The 23,347-nt window shown below is 35.3% G+C and overlaps 1 protein-coding gene across 11 annotated transcripts in view; it reads left to right on the forward strand.

The window, feature by feature from the left end:
- The window catches only part of ZC3H13 (zinc finger CCCH-type containing 13), a 109,090-nt gene that overhangs the window by 28,033 nt on the left and 57,710 nt on the right, over nt 1-23,347 (forward strand). For all 11 annotated transcript variants that reach the window (XM_037799774.1, XM_037799773.1, XM_037799772.1 and 8 more), the window contains 3 exons: nt 13,036-13,175; nt 13,777-13,937; nt 21,335-21,532. In XM_037799774.1, the coding sequence (XP_037655702.1) occupies nt 13,036-13,175; nt 13,777-13,937; nt 21,335-21,532 (499 nt within the window). The remainder of the gene's footprint in view (nt 1-13,035; nt 13,176-13,776; nt 13,938-21,334; nt 21,533-23,347) is intronic.

Genomic DNA, 23,347 nt, shown 5'->3' on the forward strand with positions numbered 1-23,347 from the left:
TTTAATTTCTCTTCAACAAAATAACAGTAAGAGCAGCTATAACATACTGTTGCAGTTGATTAGTTAATTAGTTTGTTGAAGTGAAAAATAACAAAACCTTGACTGTTCAGGGTTGGATAGCTAACTTCCTGAAAACTGAGAGGTTAACTCTTAGAACACCCAACACTCTGTTTTCGTTTTTATCATTTTTTAAATAAAACCATTGCTTTAAAAATAAAAATTTCTCCGTCCCCATTACAATAATGTATGCTAATTGTTGAAAATTTGAAATGTTTAGCAAAGCCTAAGTCAGTTCTCCTTGTCTCCATTGCAGCTGTTTCAAATCCTTTCCTTAAACCTATGACCCCTTTATTTATCCTCTTATCTACTCAAGAATTCAGGTGGAACAGTTCATCCAGAAAATCCCTCAACTTCCTGCCCCCACAGGAACTTATAAACTAATCTTTTATTAACACTTAATCTTTTTTTAAACTTCCCCCTTGTTCACTGTAAGAGCCTCTCTCATGCTGTATAAGGTTAATGTATTTCCCTATATTCTGAATCTGATTTTCTCCAACCTTCAGCAACCGTGTTAACTTATTTTCTGTCTTTTAACATTCACCTAGACACATTTTCTTTTGTCCCCGTTTTCCCTTTTAGCCACCACCCTGTTTATTTCCCCTTTACAACTGAATTTCTTGAAAGAGTTCTCTACCTTATTATCTCTATTTTTATACTTCGTACTTACTCAGTCTTCTGCAGTTTGATTTCTCACTCACCCCTATACTAAAACTGCTCTTTAGGGCACTAATAATGTCGTCTTGCTAAATAAAGGGAGACACACTCATCTCTATCTTATGTGACCTTTCTGCAACATTTGACATATCCAAGAGCTCGTCTGCTTGACTTCCATTTTATCATTCCTCAGATTTTCTGATCTGCAACATTCCTCAGATTTTCTGATTCTGCAACATTTGACATATCCAAGAGCTCTTGTCTGCTTGACTTCCATTTTATCATTCCTCAGATTTTCTGATCTGCAACATTCCTCAGATTTTCTGATTCTGCAACCTTTGACATATCCAAGAGCTCTTGTCTGCTTGACTTCCATTTTATCATTCCTCAGATTTTCTGATTCGCTGTTCAAGTCTTTTAGAGGCTCCCATATTCTACCTATCCCTTAAATGTCATTTCTCAAGGTTTTAGTCTAAACTTAATCTTTAAAAAAAAATCTAAAGTGATTTTATTCTAATGGCCTTTTATGTAGGAAATTTTTTTAAAAGGTGAGTAATTTCTTTAATAATAGTTCTATCTAAAAAATGTTCATATGGCTATTTTCTTTTCCCTTGACTGAATGGACAGATTTCGATCATTGTGTATCTCTGGTTTAAAGGTATCTGTTGAAGGAATATTGAAGCACTGAGTTAGTCAGTCACCTCAGTCCCCAGAGAGTGAGTCTAATAAACATATTTTATGAGTTTACCTTCTACATGTTCAATCTAAAGCAAATGACAGTTTTATCTAAACTCAGAAGAAATCGGTCTATGGTATTACTCAAACTTTTTGGTCTCAGGATAGTTTTGCACTCTTTAAGGACCCCAGAGAGCTTTTGTTTATGGAATTATATTTTTCAGTAGTTGGCATATTTGAAACCAAATCTCAGAAATGAAAAGAAAATATTTGCATTGATTTACCAATGATAATAATAAGTTCAGTATATGTTTTGTGAAAAATAGCTGTTTTTTTTAAAATTCAGTTTTACTAAAATATATTCACATACCATACAGTCATCCATGGTGTACAATGAACTGTTTACAATACCATCATATAGTTGTGTAATCATCACCTCAATCTATTTTTTGAACGTTTTCCATATACCAGAAAGAAGAAAAGTAAGAATAAAAAATAAAAGGAAAAAAGAACACCCAAATCATCCTCCCCATCCCACCCTATTTTTCATTTAGCTTTTGTCCCCATTTTTCTACTCATCCATCCATACACTGGATAAAGTGAGTGTGATCCACAAGGATTTCACAATCACACTGGCATCCCTTGTAAGCTACATAGTTATGCAATCATCTTCAAGAGTCAAGGCTACTGGGTTGCAGTTTGATAGTTTCAGGTATTTACTTCTAGCTGTAACTGTACATTAAAACCTAAAAAGGGATTGGCAGGGCAGAATGGCAGATTGGTGAGGTGTATGTTTTAGTTACTCCTCCAGGGAAGTAGGTAGAAAGCCAGGAACTGCGTGGACTGGACACCGCAGAGCAATTTGACTTTGGGCATACTTCATACAACACTCATGAACACATGGAACTGCTGAGATCAGCAAAATCTGTAAGTTTTTGCAGCCAGGGGACCTGCGCCCCTCCCTGCCAGGCTCAGTCCTGTGGGAGGAGGGGCCATCAGTGCTGGGAACGAGAAGGGAGAACTGCAGTGGCGGCTCTTATTGGAAACTTGTTCTACTGATCTAAACTCCAATCATAGACAGACTGAGACCAGACACCAGAGAATCTGAGAGCAGTCAGCCCAGCAGAGAGGAGATAGGGATAACAAAAAACAGCAAGAAAAACCCAAAAAGAAAAGTGGAGGCTTTTTGGAGTTCTGGTGAACATAGAAAAGGGAAGGGCAGAGCTCAGGCCCTGAGGCTCATATGCAAATCCCAAAGAAAAACTGATCTCTCTGCCCCGCCTGGGCCTTTCCTTAATGGCCCTAATTGCTTTGTCTCTTAGCATTTCAATAACCCATTAGATCTGCAAGCAGGGCCCTTTTTGTTTTGTTTTGTTTATCTTTTTTTTCTTTTTCTAAAACAATTACTCTAAGAAGCCCAATACAGAAATCCTCAAAGACTTGCAATTTGGGCAGGTCAAAACTAAGACAGCTCTGAGGCAAAAGACAATAATCCAGTGGCTGAGAAAATTCACTAAACACCACAACTTCCCAAGAAGAGGGGGCATCCGCTCACAGCCATCATCCTGGTGGACAGGAAACACTCCTGCCCGTCGCTGGCCCCATAGCCCAGAGCTGCCCCACACAACCCAGTGTGACGGAAGTGCTTCCAATAACACGCACACACCACAAAATTGGGCGTGGACATTAGCCCTCCCTGCACCCTCAGCTGGTTGTCCCAGAGTTGGGAAGGTGGAGCAGTGTGAATTAACAAGCCCCATTCAGCCATCATTTCAGCAGACTGGAGCCTCCGTACACAGCCCTGCAGCCCAGAACCACCTTGGGGGGATGGCACTCACCTGTGACATAGCCCAGTCATCCCTCAATAGAGGACCAGGGGGTGCACGGCCTGGAATAGGGACCCACTCGCAAGTATCAGGGGCCATACGCCATTACCAAGGACTTGTGGGTCAATGGCAGAGACAAACTGTGGCAGGACTGAACTGAAGGATTAGACTCTATTGCAGCAGCTTTAAAACTCCAGGAACACCAGGGAGATTTGATTGTTAGAGCTGCCCCCACTCCCTGACCGCCCAGACACACGCCCCATATACAGGGAGGGCAACACCAACTGCACATGCAAGCTTGGTACACTAATTGGACCCCACAAGACTCAGTCCCCCACTCACCACAAAGGCAAAGCAGGGGAGAACTGGCTTGAGGGGAACAGGTGGCTCACGGACGCCACCTGCTGGTTAGCTAGAGAAAATCTACTCCATGAAGCTGTAGATCTGACAAACTAGAGATGAGGATTTCAATTGGTCTACAAATCCTCAAAGGACCCTATCAAGTTAAGCAAATGCCAAGAGGCCAAAAACAACAGAAAATTTTAAAGCATATGAGAAAACCAGACTATATGGATAACCCAAGCCCAAGCACCGAAATGAAAAAATCAGAGGAGACAACAGTACCTAGAGCAACTAATCAAAGAGCTAAAGATGAACGACAAGACCATGGCACGTGATATAAAGTACATGAAGAAGAGCATGGCACAGGATATAAAGGACATCAAGAAGACCCTAGAAGAGCATAAAGAAGACATTGCAAGACTAAATAAAAAAATGGATGATCTTATGGAAATTAAAGAAACTGTTGACCAAATTAAAAAGATTCTGGATACTCATAGTACAAGACTAGAGGAGGTTGAACAATGAATCAGTGACCTGGAAGATGACAGAATGAAAAATGAAAGCACAAAAGAAAGAATGGGGAAAAAAAAATAAAAAAAAATAAAAATGGACCTCAGGGATGTGATAGATAATATAAAACAACCAAACATAAGACTCATTGGTGTTCCAGAAGGGGAAGAAAAGGGTAAAGGTCTAGGAAAAGTATTCAAAGAAATTGTTGGGAAAAACTTCCTGAATCTTCTGAACACCACAAATACACAAATCATAAATGCCCAGCAAACTCCAAATAGAATAAATCCAAATAAACCCACTCCGAGACATATTCTGATCACACTGTCAAACACGGAAGAGAAGGAGCAAGTTCTGAAAGCAGCAAGAGAAAAGCAATTCACCACATACAAAGGAAAGAGCATAAGACTAAATAGTGACTACTCAGCAGCCACCATGGAGGCGAGAAGGCAGTGACACGACATATTTAAAATTCTGAATGAGAAAAGTTTCCAACCAAGAATTCTTTATCCAGCAAAGCTCTCCTTCAAATTTGAGGGAGAACTTAAATTTTAACAGACAGACAAATGCTGAGAGAATTTTGCTAACAAGAGACCTGCCCTACTTCAGATACTAAAGGGAGCCCTACACATAGAGAAACAAAGAAAGGAGAGAGAGACATGCAGAAAGGTTCAGTACTAAAGAGATTCAGTATGGGTACATTAAAGAATATTAATAGAGAGAGGGGAAAAATACATATGACAAACATAAACCAAAGGATAAGATGGCTGATTCAAGAAATGCCTTCACGGTTATAATGTTCAATGTAAATGGATTAAACTCCCCAGTTAAAAGATATAGATTCACAGAATGGATCAAAAAAAATGAACCATCAATATGTTGCATATAAGAGACTCATCTTAGACACAGGGACACAAAGAAATTGAAAGTGAAAGGATGGAAAAAAATATTTCATGCAAGCTACAGCCAAAAGAAAGCAGGTATAGCAATATTAATCTCAGATAAAATAGACTTTAAATGCAGGGATGTTTTGCGAGACAGAGAAGGCTACTACATACTAATAAAAGGGGCAATTCAACAAGAAGAAGTAACAATCGTAAATGTCTATGCACCCAATCAAGGTGCCACAAAATACATGAGAGAAACACTGGCAAAACTAAAGGAAGCAATTGATGTTTCCACAATAATTGTGGGAGACTTCAACACATCACTCTCTCCTATAGATAGATCAACCAGACAGAAGACCAATAAGGAAACTGAAAACCTAAACAATCTGATAAATGAATTGGATGTAACAGACATATACAGAACATTACATCCCAAATCACCAGGATACATTCTTCTCTAGTGCTCACAGAACTTTCTCCAGAATAGATCATATGCTGGGACATAAAACAAGGCTCAATAAATTTAAAAAGACTGAGATTATTCAAAGCACATTCTCTGACCACAGTGGAATACAATTAGAAGTCAATAACTATCAGAGACTTAGAAAATTCACAAATACCTGGAGGTTAAACAACACACTCCTAAACAATCAGTGGGTTAAAGAAGAAATAGCAAGAGAAATTACTAAATATATAGAGATGAATGAAAATGAGAACACAACATACCAAAACCTATGGGATGCAGCAAAAGCGGTACTGAGGGGGAAACTTATAGCACTAAACGCATATGTTAAACAGGAAGAAAGAGCCAAAATCAAAGAACTAATGGATCAACTGAAGAAGCTAGAAAATGAACAGCAAACCAATCCTAAACCAAGTAGAAGAAAAGAAATAACAAGGATTAAAGCAGAAATAAATGACATAGAGAACAAAAAACAATAGAGAGGATAAATATCACCAAAAGTTGGTTCTTTGAGAAGATCAACAAGATTGACAAGCCCCTAGCTAGACTGACAAAATCAAAAAGAGAGAAGACCCATATAAACAAAATAATGAGTGAGAAAGGTGACATTACTGCAGATCCCGAAGAAATTAAAAAAATTATAAGAGGATACTATGAACAACTGTATGGCAACAAACTGGATAATGTAGAGGAAATGGACAATTTCCTGGAAACATATGAACAACCTAGACTGACCAGAGAAGAAATAGAAGACCTCAACCAACCAGTCACAAGCAAAGAGATCCAGTCAGTCATCAAAAAGCTTCCCACAAATAAATGCCCAGGGCCAGATGGCTTCACAGGGGAATTATACCAAACTTTCCAGAAAGAACTGACACCAATGTTACTTAAACTCTTTCAAAACATCGAAGAAAATGGAACACTACCTAACTCATTTTATGAAGCTAACATCAGTCTAATACCAAAACCAGGCAAAGATGCTACAAAAAAGGAAAACTACTGGCCAATCTCCCTAATGAATATAGATGCAAAAATCCTCAACAAAATACTTGCAAATTGAATCCAAAGACACATTAAAAAAATTGTACACTTGTACACCATGACCAAGTGGGGTTCATTCCAGGCATGCAAGGATGGTTCAACATAAGAAAATTGATCAATGTATTACAACACATTAACGAATCAAAAGGGAAAAATCAAATGATCATCTCAATAAATGCTGTAAAAGCATTTGACAAAATCCAACATCCCTTTTTGATAAAAACACTTCAGAAGGTAGGATTTGAAGGAAACTTCCTCAATATGATAAAGAGCATATATGAAAAACCTACAGCCAGCATAGTACTCAATGGTGAGAGACTGAAAGCCTTCCCTCTAAGATCAGGAACAAGACAAGGATGCCCGCTGTCACCACTGTTATTCAACATTGTGCTGGAAGTGCTAGCCAGGGCAATCCGGCAAGACAAAGAAATAAAAGGCATCCAAATTGGAAAGGAAGAAGTAAAACTGTCATTGTCTGCAGATGATATGATCTTATTTCTGGAAAACCCTGAGAAATCAATGATACAGCTACTACAGCTAATAAACAAATTTAGCAAAGTAGCGGGATACAAGGTTAATGCACGTAAGTCAGTAATGTTTCTATGTGCTAGAAATGAACAAACTGAAGAGACACTCAAGGAAAAGATACCATTTTCAATAGCAACTGAAAAAATTAAGTACCTAGGAATAAACTTAACCAAAGATGTAAAAGATCTATACAAAGAAAACTGCATAACTCTACTAAAAGAAATAGAAAGGGACCTTAACAGATGGAAAAATATTCCATGTTCATGGATAGGAAGGCTAAATGCCATTAAGATGTCAGTTCTCCCCAAACTCATCTAGAGATTCAATGCAATCCCAATCAAAATTCCAACAACCTACTTTGCAGACTTGGAAAAGCTAGTTATCAAATTTATTTGGAAAGGGAAGATGCCTCGAATTGCTAAAGACACTCTAAAAAAGAAAAACGAAGTGGGAGGACTTACACTCCCTGACTTTGAAGCTTATTGTAAAACCACAGTTGTCAAAACAGCATGGTACTGGCACAAAGATAGACATATAGATCAGTGGAATCGAATTGAGAATTCAGAGATAGACCCCCAGATCTATGGCCAATTGATCTTTGATAAGGCCCCCAAAGTCACTGAACTGGGTCATAAAGGTCTTTTCAACAAACGGGGCTGGGAGAGTTGGATATCCATATCCAAAAGACTGAAAGAGGACCCCTACCTCACACCCTACACAAAAATTAACTCAAAATGGACCAAAGATCTCAGTGTAAAAGAAAGTACCATAAAACTCCTAGAAGATAATGTAGGAAAACATCTTCAAGACCTTGTATTAGGTGGCCACTTCCTAGACTTTACACCCAAAGCGCAAGCAACAAAAGAGAAAATAGATAAATGGGAACTCCTCAAGCTCAGAAGTTTCTGCACCTCAAAGGAATTTCTCAAAAAGGTAAAGAGGCAGCCAACTCAATGGGAAAAAATTTTTGGAAACCATGTATCTGACAAAAGACTGATATCTTGCATATATAAAGAAATCCTACAACTCAATGACAATAGTATAGTCGGCCCAATTATAAAATGGGCAAAAGATATGAAAAGACAGTTCTCTGAAGAGGAAATACAAATGGCCAAGAAACACATGAAAAAATGTTCAGCTTCACTAGCTATTAGAGAGATGCAAATTAAGACCACAATGAGATACCATCTAACACCGGTTAGAATGGCTGCCATTAAACAAACAGGAAACTTACAAATGCTGGAGGGGATGTGGAGAAATTGGAACTCTTATTCACTGTTGGTGGGACTGTATAATGGTTCAGCCACTCTGGAAGTCAGTCTGGCAGTTCCTTAGAAAACTAGATATAGAGCTACCATTCGATCCAGCGATTGCACTTCTCGGTATATACCCGGAAGAGCGGAAAGCAGTGACACGAACAGATATCTGCACGCCAATGTTCATAGCAGCATTATTCACAATTGCCAAGAGATGGAAACAACCCATATGTCCTTCAACAGATGAGTGGATAAATAAAATGTGGTATATACACACGATGGAATACTACGCGTCAGTAAGAAGGAACGATCTCGTGAAACATATGACAACATGGATGAACCTTGAAGACATAATGCTGAGCGAAATAAGCCAGGCACAAAAAGAGAAATATTATATGTTACCACTAATGTGAACTTTGAAAAATGTAAAACAAATGGTTTATAATGTAGAATGTAGGGGAACTAGCAGTAGAGAGCAATTAAGGAAGGGGGAACAATAATCCAAGAAGAACAGATAAGCTATTTAACGTTCTGGGGATGCCCAGGAATGACTATGGTCTGTTAATTTCTGATGGATATAGTAGGAGCAGGTTCACAGAAATGTTGCTATATTATGTAACTTTCTTGGGGTAAAGTAGGAACATGTTGGAAGTTAAGCAGTTATCTTAGGTTAGTTGTCTTTTTCTTACTCCCTTGTTATGGTCTCTTTGAAATGTTCTTTTATTGTATGTTTGTTTTCTTTTTAACTTTTTTTTCATACAGTTGATTTAAAAAAGAAGGGAAAGTTAAAAAAAAAAAAGAAAGAAAAACAAGGAAAAAAAAAAAAGATGTAGTGCCCCCTTGAGGAGCCTGTGGAGAATGCAGGGGTATTCGCCTACCCCACCTCCATGGTTGCTGGCATGACCACAGACAGGGGACTGATGATTTGATGGGTTGGGCCCTCTACCACGGGTTTTACCCTTGGGAAGACGGTTGCTGCAGGGGAGAGGCTAGGCCTCCCTGTGGTTGTGCCTAAGAGCCTCCTCCCGAATGCCTCTTTGTTGCTCAGATGTGGCCCTGGTGGGCACTCTTACGCACAATATACACAACCCTTTTTAGGTTCTAAAGAATTGAGGTAGCTGGTGGTAGATACCTGAAACTATCAAACTACAACCCAGAACCCATGAATCTTGAAGACAGTTATCTAAAAATGTAGCTTATGAGGGGTGACAGTGGGATTGGGAAAGCCATAAGGACCATAGTCCCCTTTGTCTAGTTTGTGGATGGATGAGTAGAAAAATAGGGGAAGGAAACAAAAAGACAAAGGCACCCAGTGTTCTTTTTTACTGTAATTGCTCTTTTTCACTTTAGTTATTATTCTTGTTATTTTTGTGTGTGTGCTAATGAAGGTGTCAGGGATCGATTTAGGTGATGAATGTACAACTATGTAATGGTGCTGTGAACAATCGAATGTACAATTTGTTTTGTATGACTGTGTGGTATGTGAATATATCTCAATAAAATGAATATTAAAAAAAAAAAAAAGGTTATCTAGATAGTGTGTAAGAACGTCCACCAGAGTGACCTCTCTACTCCATTTGAAATCTCTCAGCCACTGAAACATTATTTAGTTTCACTTTGCATCCCCCTTTTGGTCAAGAAGATGTTCTCATTCCCACGATGCAGGGTCCAGATTCATCCTCTGGAGTCATATCCTGCATTGCCAGGGAGATTTACACCCCTGGGAGTCAGTTCCCACGTAGAGGGGAGGGCAGTGAGTTCACCTACCTAGTTGGCTTAGCTAGAGAGAGAGGGCTACATCTGAGCAACAAAGAGGTGCTCATGGGGAAACTCTAAGGTACAGTTATAAGCAGGTTTTGCCTCTCCTTTGTAGTAACTAGCTTCATAAGGGCAAGTCCCAAGGTAGAGGGCTTGGCATACCAAACCATCAGTCCTCATTGTTTGTGAGAACATCAGCAACAATCCAGATGAGGAAGTCCAACACTTTTTGTGTTTTCAAAACAAAACAAAAACAGTGGGTGAGGTGTGGCAGTGTTTAACATATTTTTGCAACTCTCTTTAATGTCTGGCTTTTAATAGGTAGCTAGATTTTCATGTCTGCTCTGCATTCAATCTGTCAGTGATTTCACATATTATGTGGCCTCTGGAAAACTCGACTGTATACTCATGAGAATAAGCAAATATTCAGTATATATATAGCAAATTTTCTAATAGGTGATAGTGTGTCCATGTATGAGATTGTCTGCAGATATTTTAAGGTGGCTGACCTCTATGTATGACACAGAAAGATTTTTCCTTGTTTATAATTTAATATGTGTTGTTAGTTTGATTCCATTATTTTAAGAGAATATAAATCTTTAGTATTCATATAACTAAGCTATTGGCAGTATTACACTGGAATGAAGGTGGCAGAGGGAGGAATTTAAGGGGAATTTCATATTTTACTCTGTATACTTAAAAATTATTTAAGACCTTAACAGTGAATATATATTCATTAATAAAGACAAATCAAATGCTTTAATATTTTAGTCTTTAATCCTTATACATAAACTTTTAATATATCTGATTATTTTCTTAGAGTAAATTTCTAGAAATAAAATTATTATATTAAGAGGTATGAAAGTTTTTAAAACTTGTACCCATATTACCAAATTATTTTTCAGGATAGATGTATTTACTAGTTTGCATTGCTACCACCAGAGAAAGGGTATGCCCATTCTCTATACCTTTGCCAACACTTAATATTCTAATTAGAAAAAAAAAGGTCACTTTAATATGTGAAAAAGTCATATTTATATACCACTTACATTTCTTTCTCTTTTTATGGTTGCCCATTCATGTCCTTTACTCATTCTTCTGTTAATTATTAGGACTTCTTTATATGTGAAGTATATCAACTTTTTCTTATGCATTGCACTTATTTTTCTGTTACATGTTCTTAAAAATCTCTGCCTTGTTAAATAAGCCTTTCTAATTATGATTTAATTTTTTCGTGGTACATAGAATCAGTTTTTATAAGGCAATTATGTGATAATCGCAAGGTGAGATATGAGAAAGAGCTTTTCTGAATTTATTAAATGGCTTCAAACTCTAGTTTTTGAGTTCCGGCCTGTGTTTGGTTCTTTATTTTGTTGTCAAGATACTATCGGTTACAGTATGCCTGCCTTAGTCCATTTCTTGTAGGCTAGGAAAATATATCTCAATTTTGATTATAGTAGATATGTGTAAAATAAGAATAAATAGTTTCTGAGTAAAGACTTAAGAGATTCTCCTCTGAATAAAATATATTAGTTGTATTATATTCACTTTGACATGTATTTTAACTGCTCTGGGCTCCCTACCTTTGGTTGGGGGTTGGAGATTGAGGACTAAAAGCTAAATCCTCATGTCTTATGTATGTTCTGTTCCAGATGGCAGTTTTTACTCGGGCAAGGCCTTATTGTTAATACTTTAAAAAAAAAAATGGAAATCATCCTTCTCTATAATTCTTTACTCTTTTACCTTTGGTTTTTTGGTTATGGAATTTTATTCATCCATTATTAATTTAAAAACATACTTAAACCAGATCACTGAGCCCTATTTTTCACTGATGTATAAGTGTCTCAGTGGAGTGTAAAATAATAACTAGTGGTAGCCATTATTCATTGAATTGAAAACTATATGCTTTTAAGTATTTAGCAAATTACTTTCTAACTGAAAAGCATGATTTAGTCTTTTATATGTTCACTGAGAACTCCAACATAAGATGACTAAGTTCATTCACACAGATAACAAATACATAACTATGCTCTCAATCTCTGAGTATAAATGGATAGTTGGCATTCCAGTGCATTTGAACCATACATGAAAATGATGTCTATTTTCTTGTGCTGTGAGCTGTTCTTCATTCTATTTCTTAACATGTGTTTAAGAAATGGTAATCTAAAGTGTTAAAAGTATAGTTTGAGAGGTCACCCCAGTTTGTGATCAGTCGGCCCAACATGGTCATGAGTGAGGATAGAAGTCAGTGAAATCCTCTCTCCAGGCTTTTTGGCATTAACATCAAATGAGGGTGAGGTGGTTGGATGGCAGTGTCAGTAGCCATTGAAAAGTTCTACATATTGTAATGGGCTATCTCTACATAAGACTTCCCCCCCCTTTTGTTTTTTAACCAATCTTCTTTTCATTGGAATAGAATAGAAGTGGGCATCATATCCCTTAAAAGTTGGGCAGTCCGTGAGAAAGTACAGATCACTTGTAATGAAAGTGATATAAATTCTTAAAAAATCAGCTTATGTACATGTTTGTATTAAAATTTGTTATGTTTAATGTTAGATACAAATCCATTGTCTCACTAATAACAAATCAAGAAAACCATAGAAGCATTGTGACACACCTAATATAAGTTCACTTTAATAGTAATAATCTTTAAGGAAATGAAGGAGATAGTCACAGCTTATGCAGCATGAAATGTTGAAGACTTTGGCATCTTTAATACTTAGAATATTGAACCAAGTACTATAATTTTATCTTTTTAAATTCCATCTCCTAACAAAAAAGCAATCTCACATAACCCAAAATCACTTCCAGAAAATCCAAGAACCTTAAAAATGTTTAGCTTTTCATTAAGAAATCAGCCACAACAACTTTAATCTATTATAAAAATGCCATGTATTTCTTTAATCTTTTAAAAATGTTATTCTAATGTAAGAATCCTCATTTACATTTGTTTAAAAATTAATTGCATGTTTTGTATTCTTTGTTATAAATGATTAATGTAGTTTCTGACAAGTAACAGAATTTTTGTTCTAAAGATTCTGACAATGGAGATATTAATTATGATTACGTTCATGAATTGTCATTGGAAATGAAGCGTCAGAAGATTCAGAGGGAATTAATGAAGCTTGAACAAGAAAACATGGAGAAGAGAGAAGAAATTATCATTAAAAAGGAGGTATGCTATTTATTGGAGTAAATATATGCTAGTAATTGACAGCAGTATGGCTAGTTTACAGAGAACTCTGCATCTTAAGTTGTATTAGGATATTGGTACGTTAATCAACTTAGTGTACATCAGACACTTCATATATGTTAGTCATCTTAATCTTCACATCAGTCTATTTGATAAATAGAAAATATTTTTGTTCTTAAACAGATGAACGAAACAGGTTGTATAAGTTATGAGTTAACTAAAGTAAAATAGATTTGACTCTGTCTTTCTCAGGTCCATGCTTTTTCTGGAACACCTTGTTTCTTTTCTAAAGAGTAGAGATACAATTTATTTGAATATCTTTTGTGATTTTTCTGAGGGGATTTTGAAATTTCATAATTTTAGTTTGCTTTATTGGTATTAGTGTTATGTTAGGGCAGCTAATTAGTATATATTTTTATAAGCTTGGGTTCTGGAGCCAGAATAACATCAATAGATGGTGGCTATAATGGTACTTAATATTTAATCTGAAGTTTGCTGTGATTTGAAAATGTGTTTCATTGTCTAATTATAACAAGCATGAATAGAGGAGTTTCTGAATTGACTTGCTAAATTTTTTTAAAAGGTTTCACCAGAAATGGTTAGATCAAAATTGTCTCCATCACCTTCTCTAAGGAAGTCTAGCAAATCTCCAAAGCGAAAATCAAGCCCCAAGTCATCGTCTTCAACTAGCAAGAAAGATAGGAAGACATCTGTAGTATCTTCTCCGCTGTTGGAGCAGCAGAGGTCAGTTGGATGATAAGTAGTGCCACAATGAAATAGTTTTTTTCTGGTCATGTAAAAAGAGTTATTTAGTTGATTATAGAAGGGTACTTTTAATATATTTAGCATTTATGTAAGCTTTTTCTCTTCTAGGAAAAAAGTGTGAAGTATATCAATTAACAAGTAAATTGTAAAGGATAATAAAACATCTGTTACATCCGCATGTGTCAGATCATTTTATTATTTAGAAATAAAAACATAACAGATACATTTTCTGTCCTTAAATTTGGTGTTTATGATTCTTGTGCATGTGTGTTTATACTTTCACATTAATATGTATTATTTTACAATATATAGCATTGTTTTCATCTATTTAAATATAACTCTTCTTCTGCAGTTTGTATTCACTTAACATTTTTTTACATTTATCTGTAATGATATACATAGCCTCAGTTCATTCATTTTAGCTTTTATACTATTTATTTATCTACTTTCCTTTGTTGAGCATTTAGATTGTTTCCAGTTTTTTAGCTATTACACATCTTAGTTTGCCAGGGCTGCTATGACAAATATCACATGGTGGGTTGGCCTAAACATCAGGAATTTATTGGCTCTTAGTTGTTGAGGCCAGAAGTTCAACATCACGGTTTTGGCAAGGCTTGCTTTTTCCCCAGAGTCTGTAATTTGGTGCTATAACACAATCTAGGGGGTTCCATGGCTTGCATTTCTAACAGTATCATTTGGAGAGCTCTTTCTCTGGCTTCTACTAACTTCTTACTTCTTTCATGTCCAGTTTTCTTTGCTTATAAGGAAGGCAGCCATGTAGGATTAAAGCCTTTCCTTATTCAGATGTCCATGTCTTAACTAATGATAGCATCTTCAAAGATACAAGTGGATTCATACCCATGGACCTGGGGGTAAATTTTGTGATGGACATAATTCATCCCAACCGCAAATTGAACTACCAATTCTTGACTACGTTGTGTACACAATCAAGAGATTTTTCATGGTATATACCTACCAGTAAGAGAATATTATTTAGAATTATTGTAGTATCTAGTTGGAAAAATAAAAATAACAGTGATTAAAAATGATCACAGTGAGGGACTGAACCGAGAATGATTTAGGCAGCTTTCACATTTAATGCCACTCTGTACCATTTAATTTTTGTTTTAATTAAAGCACCTATACTAATTTTGTTATAAAAATCTGAAAACCTCTTCTTCCCAGTATTTGACCAGTTGGCAATTCCTGCCTACTTGGACCCATAATGAAACTTACCTCCTTCGTTCTAGTTTCTGTAGAGGCTCTAACCCTCTTTCAGACCTCACTTACTTTTTGCCTAGATTATTACATCACCTTCCTAACTGTACATTTACTACCTCTCCACCCAAACTGTCATTTAACTTTTTACGTATGTTGTCAGAGAAATTTTAGAAGTGCAGTTCTGATTAATTTGTTATGCCATTGAAAAACTCAGTGGTTTTCTACTCTGTAGAATGAAATTCAGATTCCTTAGAGTGGCATTGATAATTTGATCTTTTCTGTCTTTGTCCATGTTTTGGCTAAGCTTCCTCTTATCCACCCTCGGTCCTTCAATGTCTAGCTCAAATTCTTTCTTTTCCATTAGGTTTTCTCATTTCTCCTTATTGAACACCATTTCTGTTCTCTTTGTGTACCTATCAGTATTTGTACCTCCTTAATATTAAGTTGTCTTTGCAGTATATTTTAGCTGTGGCACAGATGTTTCATGATCTCTCTTAAATGCACGTTCCTTGAAGACTGGGATCTTTATGGTTTATTATTCTGTTTCCCCAGCACCTGCTTTGCATAGATCTTTGTGTTGCACTAAGGCACTTAATGAAGTTGACTTGCTCTTCCCTTTGCTTCTAGGATTAGTAATTATTGCAAAGGGATATGGAAGAATTTGAACCATAAAGTGATACAGTCCCCCTCACTTGCCCTTTCTTTACCCTCTTGGCTAATCAGTTATGTAACTTTCCCTCAATTCCATTCATTTCCCAAATAAACTGCATACCAGAAATACTTTCTTCATGTTCTCATTCTTTCTATTCATAAAATATCTGAAATTTATTCTCCTTAGAAAGTTTTGATTACTATTTAGATGTAAGGTTATTTTCATCCTGTTCCATTTCATATAATCTTTTCTTACTGCCTTATCAGTAGCTTACTTATCCTTTGATAAATATTTAACAAGAATAATTACATTGATTTAACTATCATATGTCCTGTATTTTAAGATGATCACTTTTAAGGTGTACCTTAATTTAATAATAGGCATAGAAGGGCCTGAAAAACACTTCATTATATGTACAAAGAAACTGAATTGAGGATAGCGTTTATTTAGCCATGTAGTTTACATTTCCTAGAGCGTGTCAAGTAATAAGCATTTGGTTTCATTGCTGGATCATACTATAAACTTTTTGGAGTCTTGTTAAACAATAAGTAAGGGTTAGAATTTTAGTTAAAATTCAGTGGAGTGGAGCAACCAGTGCCAGTAAATCAACTCAGGTGACAGGTAAAATAAATTTTTTACACTTAGTTGTCATATGGAGTGGGCAAAAGTAAATACTGATGAATTAATACTTCTCCCTAAAAGCTGGTCCATTTTTTTTTTTTTTTTGACATTCATTGTGAGCTATATCTGATAATAAGATTTCTCCTGATTTTTGAAAGGTAGTGCACCCTAGAATTAGCAAATATAATGTCTATTGTCTGTCTGCATTTGTTAATCTTAGTTTTTTTTTTGGTATATTTTTCTTTGTAGCTCTTGGTACAAATAGGTATAAAGTATGTCAAAAGCTGTTTAAAAGAAATGGCTTTGGGGAGAGCAAGAGAAAGGATCTAAAAATAATGGAAGTAGACAAGTGGGCACGATGCCACAATTATGAAGGTCTCTGTGCCACTAAAGAATACTCAGTTGACTTAAACAATTTTGTAACATCTTACTGATTTCATAATGTGCAAAACTCATTCTGGCCCTTTCATTTGGAAAGCACTTGTAAACTAAATCTGTAACTTAATTATGTTTTCCAACTAGATATATTTTTGGAGATAATGTGAAGAAATTCTACATTTTAATAAGCATATTAAGGTAATCCTAGTTATTGTAATAGCTGAATCTCAAAATTTCAGTGGTTTAATGCAACAGAAGTTTATTATTCACTCAAGTGAAGTCAAAATGGATGTTTCTGGTTAATAGGTGGCTCTTGTATACACAGATATTCAGTAATCCAAGCTTCTTTGACTGTGGCTCCATTGGGTTTTCAAGGATTCCTAAGAATGGAGTGTGCGAAGAAACAAAATTGAGTATTGCGGTTATGTAGCTATATAGTTTACATTGACTAGAGTGCACGAGGATTTTGTGAGATAGGCCTGGAAGTGGCACACTCACTTCCACTCATATTACTTTGACTAGATCTTGGTCACTTGGCCACACCTGATTTTAAAAAGAGACTCAATTATTTAGTTCAGCTCTGAGCCCAGGAGAAAAGATAGGTAAACAGCTTGCTAGTCTTTGTCATGTGAAAATACCATTTATATCAATATTTCTATTCTTTTGTCTTGAAAACAATTTTTAAAAACAATTTTTGGTACAGATGCTACTTATTGATCAGTTTTTACCTTTTAAGTAGAAAATTTACAAACACAGACATTTGTCACTTAAAATCTATTAAGTGCGTAAGAAGTTTGAGCTATCTCATAAATGTTCAGTGAGATAATGGCTAATATTTTTGTTAGACAAAAAAAGATGAAAAATGCATTTGGTCATATTTTAGTAATTTCTGACTTATTTAGGTAGTTAACCCTATCTGTGATAGGGAAAGAAATCGGGATAGGGACACAAAACTAATTTCCTCAGTGCTTATCATGAGTTAAGTGCTTTTATCTCTTTATCTTTTTTACTCTTACCAACAGTTTTGAGGAAGGTACTCTCCATTACCTTTTTATAGCTAAGGAATCTAAGGCCTAGAGAACTTAAGTTCATAGACAGTATGTCCCAGTATTTATGCTTAGGTCCCCATTTATAAATATCAGTAGAAAGTGAAGTAAGTAGATAGTGAAAATTCAACAGCTTATGAAAAGAAACAGCTACTTAAAATGGACGACCAGACTCAAAACCCAGAGTAGATAGATGGCTTACGCAGAAACAGTTAATGCAGAAAATAGGAATGGATAATTAATTCATTTTTTTATATCTTTTGAGAGGATATTGTATTGATATGATGAGAGCATTTGTTCATGGGGGAAAACATCTGTGAACAGGAACTTTTTGGAAGGAAGAATAAAGATTTTCAAACTGAAAATAGAATAATAATGAGATTGCCAAATTAAGCATTAATAAATGGATGCTGCTTAAAAGAAAAAAAATACTGAATTTGAAGACAAACTTGAGGCAATGGAAATCAAAAGGAGAGATGGAAATGACAGAAAAATGAGACATGGAGGAGAGATCAGGAGATACAGGAGATACAGGAGAGATCAGGAGATACAGAACAAGAGCCAGAGAAACTGGATCATGTGGAAAAGGGATGAAATAAAAATAAAAGAAATTGAGTATAAGACTTAAAGTCTCAGAGTGAAATGGCCCATTAAGTGTTGGGAAGGATTTTAAAAATATCTCGACTAATCTTGGTGAAATTTTTTATTTCCAAGGAAGAATGTAAAAACCATGTAACTTGCACAGGAAAACATTTGTCTTCAGACATTTCATTTAAGGCACAAAATGCTGTAGGATGTAACATTTATTTATAGAGCTCTGAGGGAAAAGCATTTTTGTTCTTATATCTAAACTCAAGCTTTATTTCAGAATATAAATTTTTAAAAAATATTGTAGTAACGTGTATGTATATACTATAAAATTTGCCGTTTTAACTGTTTTTAAGTGTGCAATTCATTGGCATTAATTGCATTTGCAATGCTGTGCTACCGTCACCACCATCCATAACCAAAACTTTTTTTTTCGTCACCCCAGGCAGAAACTCCCCATCTCTCCACCCTCAGCCCACCCACCTGGCCCCTAGTAATAATCTACTAACTGTTTCTATGAATTTGCTTATTCTAGATATTTCATATAAGGGAGATCATATAATGTTTGTCCTTTTATGTCTGGCTTATTTCACTGAACGTGATGTCTTCAAGGTTCATCCGTGTTGTAGCATGTCTCAGAACTTCATTCCTTTGTATGGCTGAATAGTATTCCATTGTGTGTATATACATCTTGTTTATCCATTCATCTGTTGGTGTACACTTGGAGTTCTTCCACTTGTTGGCTATTGTGAATATAATCATTGGTGTACAAGTATCTGGTTGAGATCCTCTTTTCAGTTCTTTTGGGTATGTATGAGGAGAGTAATCCTAGGTAACATGGTAATGCTGTATTAAAATTTCTGAAGAACTGCTAAACTGTTTTCCACAGCATCTGCATCATATTACATAGCTACCAACAACGCAGGAGTGTACCAGCTTCTCCACATCCTCATTAACATTTGATATTTTCTATTGTTTAAGTAATGGCCATCCTAGTGGGTGTGACGTGGTATCTCATCGTAGTTTTGATTTGCATTTCCCTAATAGCTAAGGATGTTAAGCATCTTTTCATGTATTTATCTTTTCATGTACTTACTGGCCATTTGTATCCCTTCTTTGGAGAAATGTTTCTTCAACTCTTGCCCATTTTTTAATTGGGTGTTTGTCTTTTTGATTTTGAGCCTTACAAACCCTTAGATACATGATTTGCAACTATTTTTTCCCATTCTGCACATTGTCTTTTCACTTCCTTGAGAATGTCCTTTGATCCACAAAGATTTTAATTTTAATGAAGCCCAGTTCATCAATTTTTTTCTTTTGTTGCATGTGTTTTTGGTGTCATATCTAAGAAGCAGTTGCCAAATCTGAGATCATGAAGATTTACCCTGGTGTTTTAAGAGTTAAGGCAAAAGAATTTTGACTCTAAAATACTATATCCTGTCAAACCATTATTTAGATATGAGGTAAAGACAGTTTGGGATGTGTAAGGGCTCAAAGTTATACTACTTATATAAAATTAGTTAAAGTGCTAAGTGAAGGATAATGGTGTATACACTAAAAAGTCAGTTACAAGTAAATTGAAGACTTAAATGTGAAAGGTAGAATTCCAAAATTTTAGGTCATATTTATGATCTTGGAGTTGGAAAGATTTCTTAAACAAGACTCAAAAGATTTGAATGAATGTTTACCAATGATATTTAAGATTTCATTTGAAGATGACGTAATTATTTTAGTGTTTTTATAATGGTGAAAATCTGGAAGCCAATCAATATGAGATTGTTTAAAGAAGTTACAGTGCATCTATTCAAGGAAGTTCTGTACAGTCTATAAAAATGATGACATAAATCTACTTTTGTTATAGAAAGATGTCAACACTATAGTATAAAAATATTTCACAAAACATTATAATGTAATGTTCATTGTGTGTGTGTGAGACATGGAAAAAGTCTGGAAGTATATCCAAAATGTTGTCAATGGGGTAGAGGAATTACAGGTGGATTTTACTTTCTCTGTCTATTTTTCCATATTTTCTTTAGTTTCAATTTTTTGTTTTTACAGTGAGCACATTAATAAACTAATAAAACAGTACTTCCTACTACAAAAAAAAAAATGTGCAGGTCAAGCAGTTGTTTAATTTTATGCTGTTGTTTCCTTTACTGAAAAAGTCTCTTCATATTTTTCCCATCCCCTCATCTTTTCTCAAAACCTAATCTTTATAAACTTCTGTAATAATAAGTTGCATTAACAAATAAGTGACAAGTAAATTAATTCTTTGCTCATTTCTGTGGTTTTTTTGGGGGGAGGGGGTAGGATAGTATTAGTTACTAGTATGCAAAATGTAAAGGGTCATAATTGAAAAGATTGCTGCCTTAAAAAAAAACTGCTTTTTTTAAAATACTATTCAGCCATAAAGTACTGATACATATTACATTGCAGATGAACTTGCTAAACACTATTCTAAGTGAAAGAGGCCAGACCAAAAAAGGCCATATATTTTTTTAATTCCATTTACAGGAAATACCCAAAATAGATAAATCTTTGGAAGCAGAAAGCAGATTGATGGTTGCTGGGGGCTGGAGGAAAAAGGAGAATGGGTTGTAGCTGCTTAATGGGTATGATAAAATATTTATCCTTTCCTTGGGATGATAAAAATATTTTGGAACTGGATAGAGATGGTTATTGCACAACATTGTGAAAGCACTAAATGCTACTGAATTATTCACTTAAAAATGGTTAATTTTATGTTATCTGAGTTTCACCTCATTAAAAAAATATTTTTGAAAAAAGTTCTTTGTTAAAATGAAAAAAAAAATTTGTTTTATCTCTCGAACGTACTTGAACCTCTAATGATAGCTTTGTGTTACCTTCAGGAATTCCAAGAGCAACCAAAGTAAAAAGAAAGGACCTCGTACTCCTAGTCCACCCCCACCCATACAGGAAGATATTGCTCTTGGGAAAAAATATAAAGAAAAGTATAAAATAAAAGACAGGATAGAAGAAAAACCAAGAGAAGGAAAAGACAGAGGACGTGACTTTGAAAGACAAAGAGAAAAAAGAGACAAGCCAAGGTAAGTAGAATCAAAAATATTTACCTTTCAGAGGCTTTTAGGCTTTAGTTTAATGACTTTTTTTTTTTTTAACTATGTTTATGTCTATTTAATTATTCCCATATTGAGTGATGGCTAATTCAATAAACTTTAACTTTTATATGAGTGGAATTCAGGGAGCTGGGCAGTGAAAGAGCTGGGACCCTTTTGAAAATGTTTATTTTGAAACGTAGCGATTGTTTCAAAATACAGAGTTTGGGCCACACGTTGACAAATTTAGATTCTATATATTTTAACAAATACTTTTTTATTAATAGTTCTCTTTTTTTTGTCCATCAGTTTTTGCTTTTTTCTTCACAGTAGTGTTTTTTTTTCCCCATGCGTGTCTTTATTTTATTATTCATCTAACCATATCCTGTCTAGAGAGGGTATTAGGTACAAGGTTTTACAATCACACGGTCATAAGATAAAAAGCTATATAATTATACAATCTTTATCCAAGATCAGTGCTACTGGGTTACAGTTCAGCAATTTTAGATATTTCCTTCTGGCTATTCTAATATACTGAAAAGTAAAAAGAAGTATCTATATAATGAGTCAGTGGTCATAATTGTATCATAATTAAATCCTAACTTTTCTGATATAACTCCTCCCTTTCATGTGATCGTTCTCTCAGTCTTCAGGGGTATCTGGGCAATGACCATTCTAACTTCTTCATGCTGTAAAGGGGTGTCAGCATTATGAGGTAGAGGAATGAAACTGGTTGATGTTTTTGGAGAGTGCTGCTTTTGGATTTCAGAGCTTATCTGGCATAGGAACAATCTGGAAGGTCTTGACTCTTAAAGATAATACTTTAAAGATTTATTTTAAGGACTGACCAATTATGAACTCTTGATTTTAAAAATTCATTTATTTGACACTACGTAGAACAAATATCCTTTTTCTAAAAGTCAGCTTAAAGCTATTATTTTCTATTTCACAAGATTTATGAAGTGCTTACAGATTTGAAGGGGTCAAATCAGATTAGTTCTCAAATTTATTCTTTTATGAAATGAATATTTCCCCAAGAAAGATATAATTCTTTAGAGGGATCTCAATCTCTTTTCTACTTGTGTTACAGTATAATGGAAAGTACACAGGCCTTAAAGTTATGCAAACAGGAACTTATATCCTGGTTGTGCCAGTTACTTGATGTGAGACCCTGAACTTGGTTTTTCTGAGCTGCTGTTTCTTCAACTGTAAAATAGGCATAACTGCCTCATAAGGTTGAGGGGAGGATTAAATGAGATAATACTTAAGAAAATAGGCCAGAGTTCTCAATAAATACACTCTTCGCTTTCCTATTTTAATAAGTTATATGGTAGTAATACGGAAGAATGCCTTTCTATTTGTTTTCACTTAACCTAAATGATTAATAGAATGTAGCCATAAGGATACTTAAGTTTTTTCTAACTTTTCTACTTTTTTCCTAATACTTATATAGTATCAGTTAAAGTTAGAATCAGCTTCTAGTAATAGGGACTTGATTTGAGGGACTCAGGCACATAAGGCAGCATTCCCCAGCTTTGCTGCACATTGCGATCAGTAGAGGGTCTTTAAAAACTATTGATGTCTGGTTTCAATCCCCAGATATTCTGATTTAATTTGTTTGAGGAGCAACCAAGGCGTCCAAGTTTTTAAAAGCTTGCTGGGTGAGTCTGATTTTCAACAAAGTTTAGAAACCACTGACAGGTAGGTTTATTCTGTCCTTTAAAGAAGCTCAGAGGAAGACAGTCCCAGGCTGATACAGTGTTCCATAAAGGCATTGAGGATCCAGGCACTATCTCTCTTCCTTGT

Source organism: Choloepus didactylus, chromosome 12 (assembly GCF_015220235.1).
Source record: "Choloepus didactylus isolate mChoDid1 chromosome 12, mChoDid1.pri, whole genome shotgun sequence".
Taxonomy (NCBI): domain Eukaryota; kingdom Metazoa; phylum Chordata; class Mammalia; order Pilosa; family Megalonychidae; genus Choloepus; species Choloepus didactylus.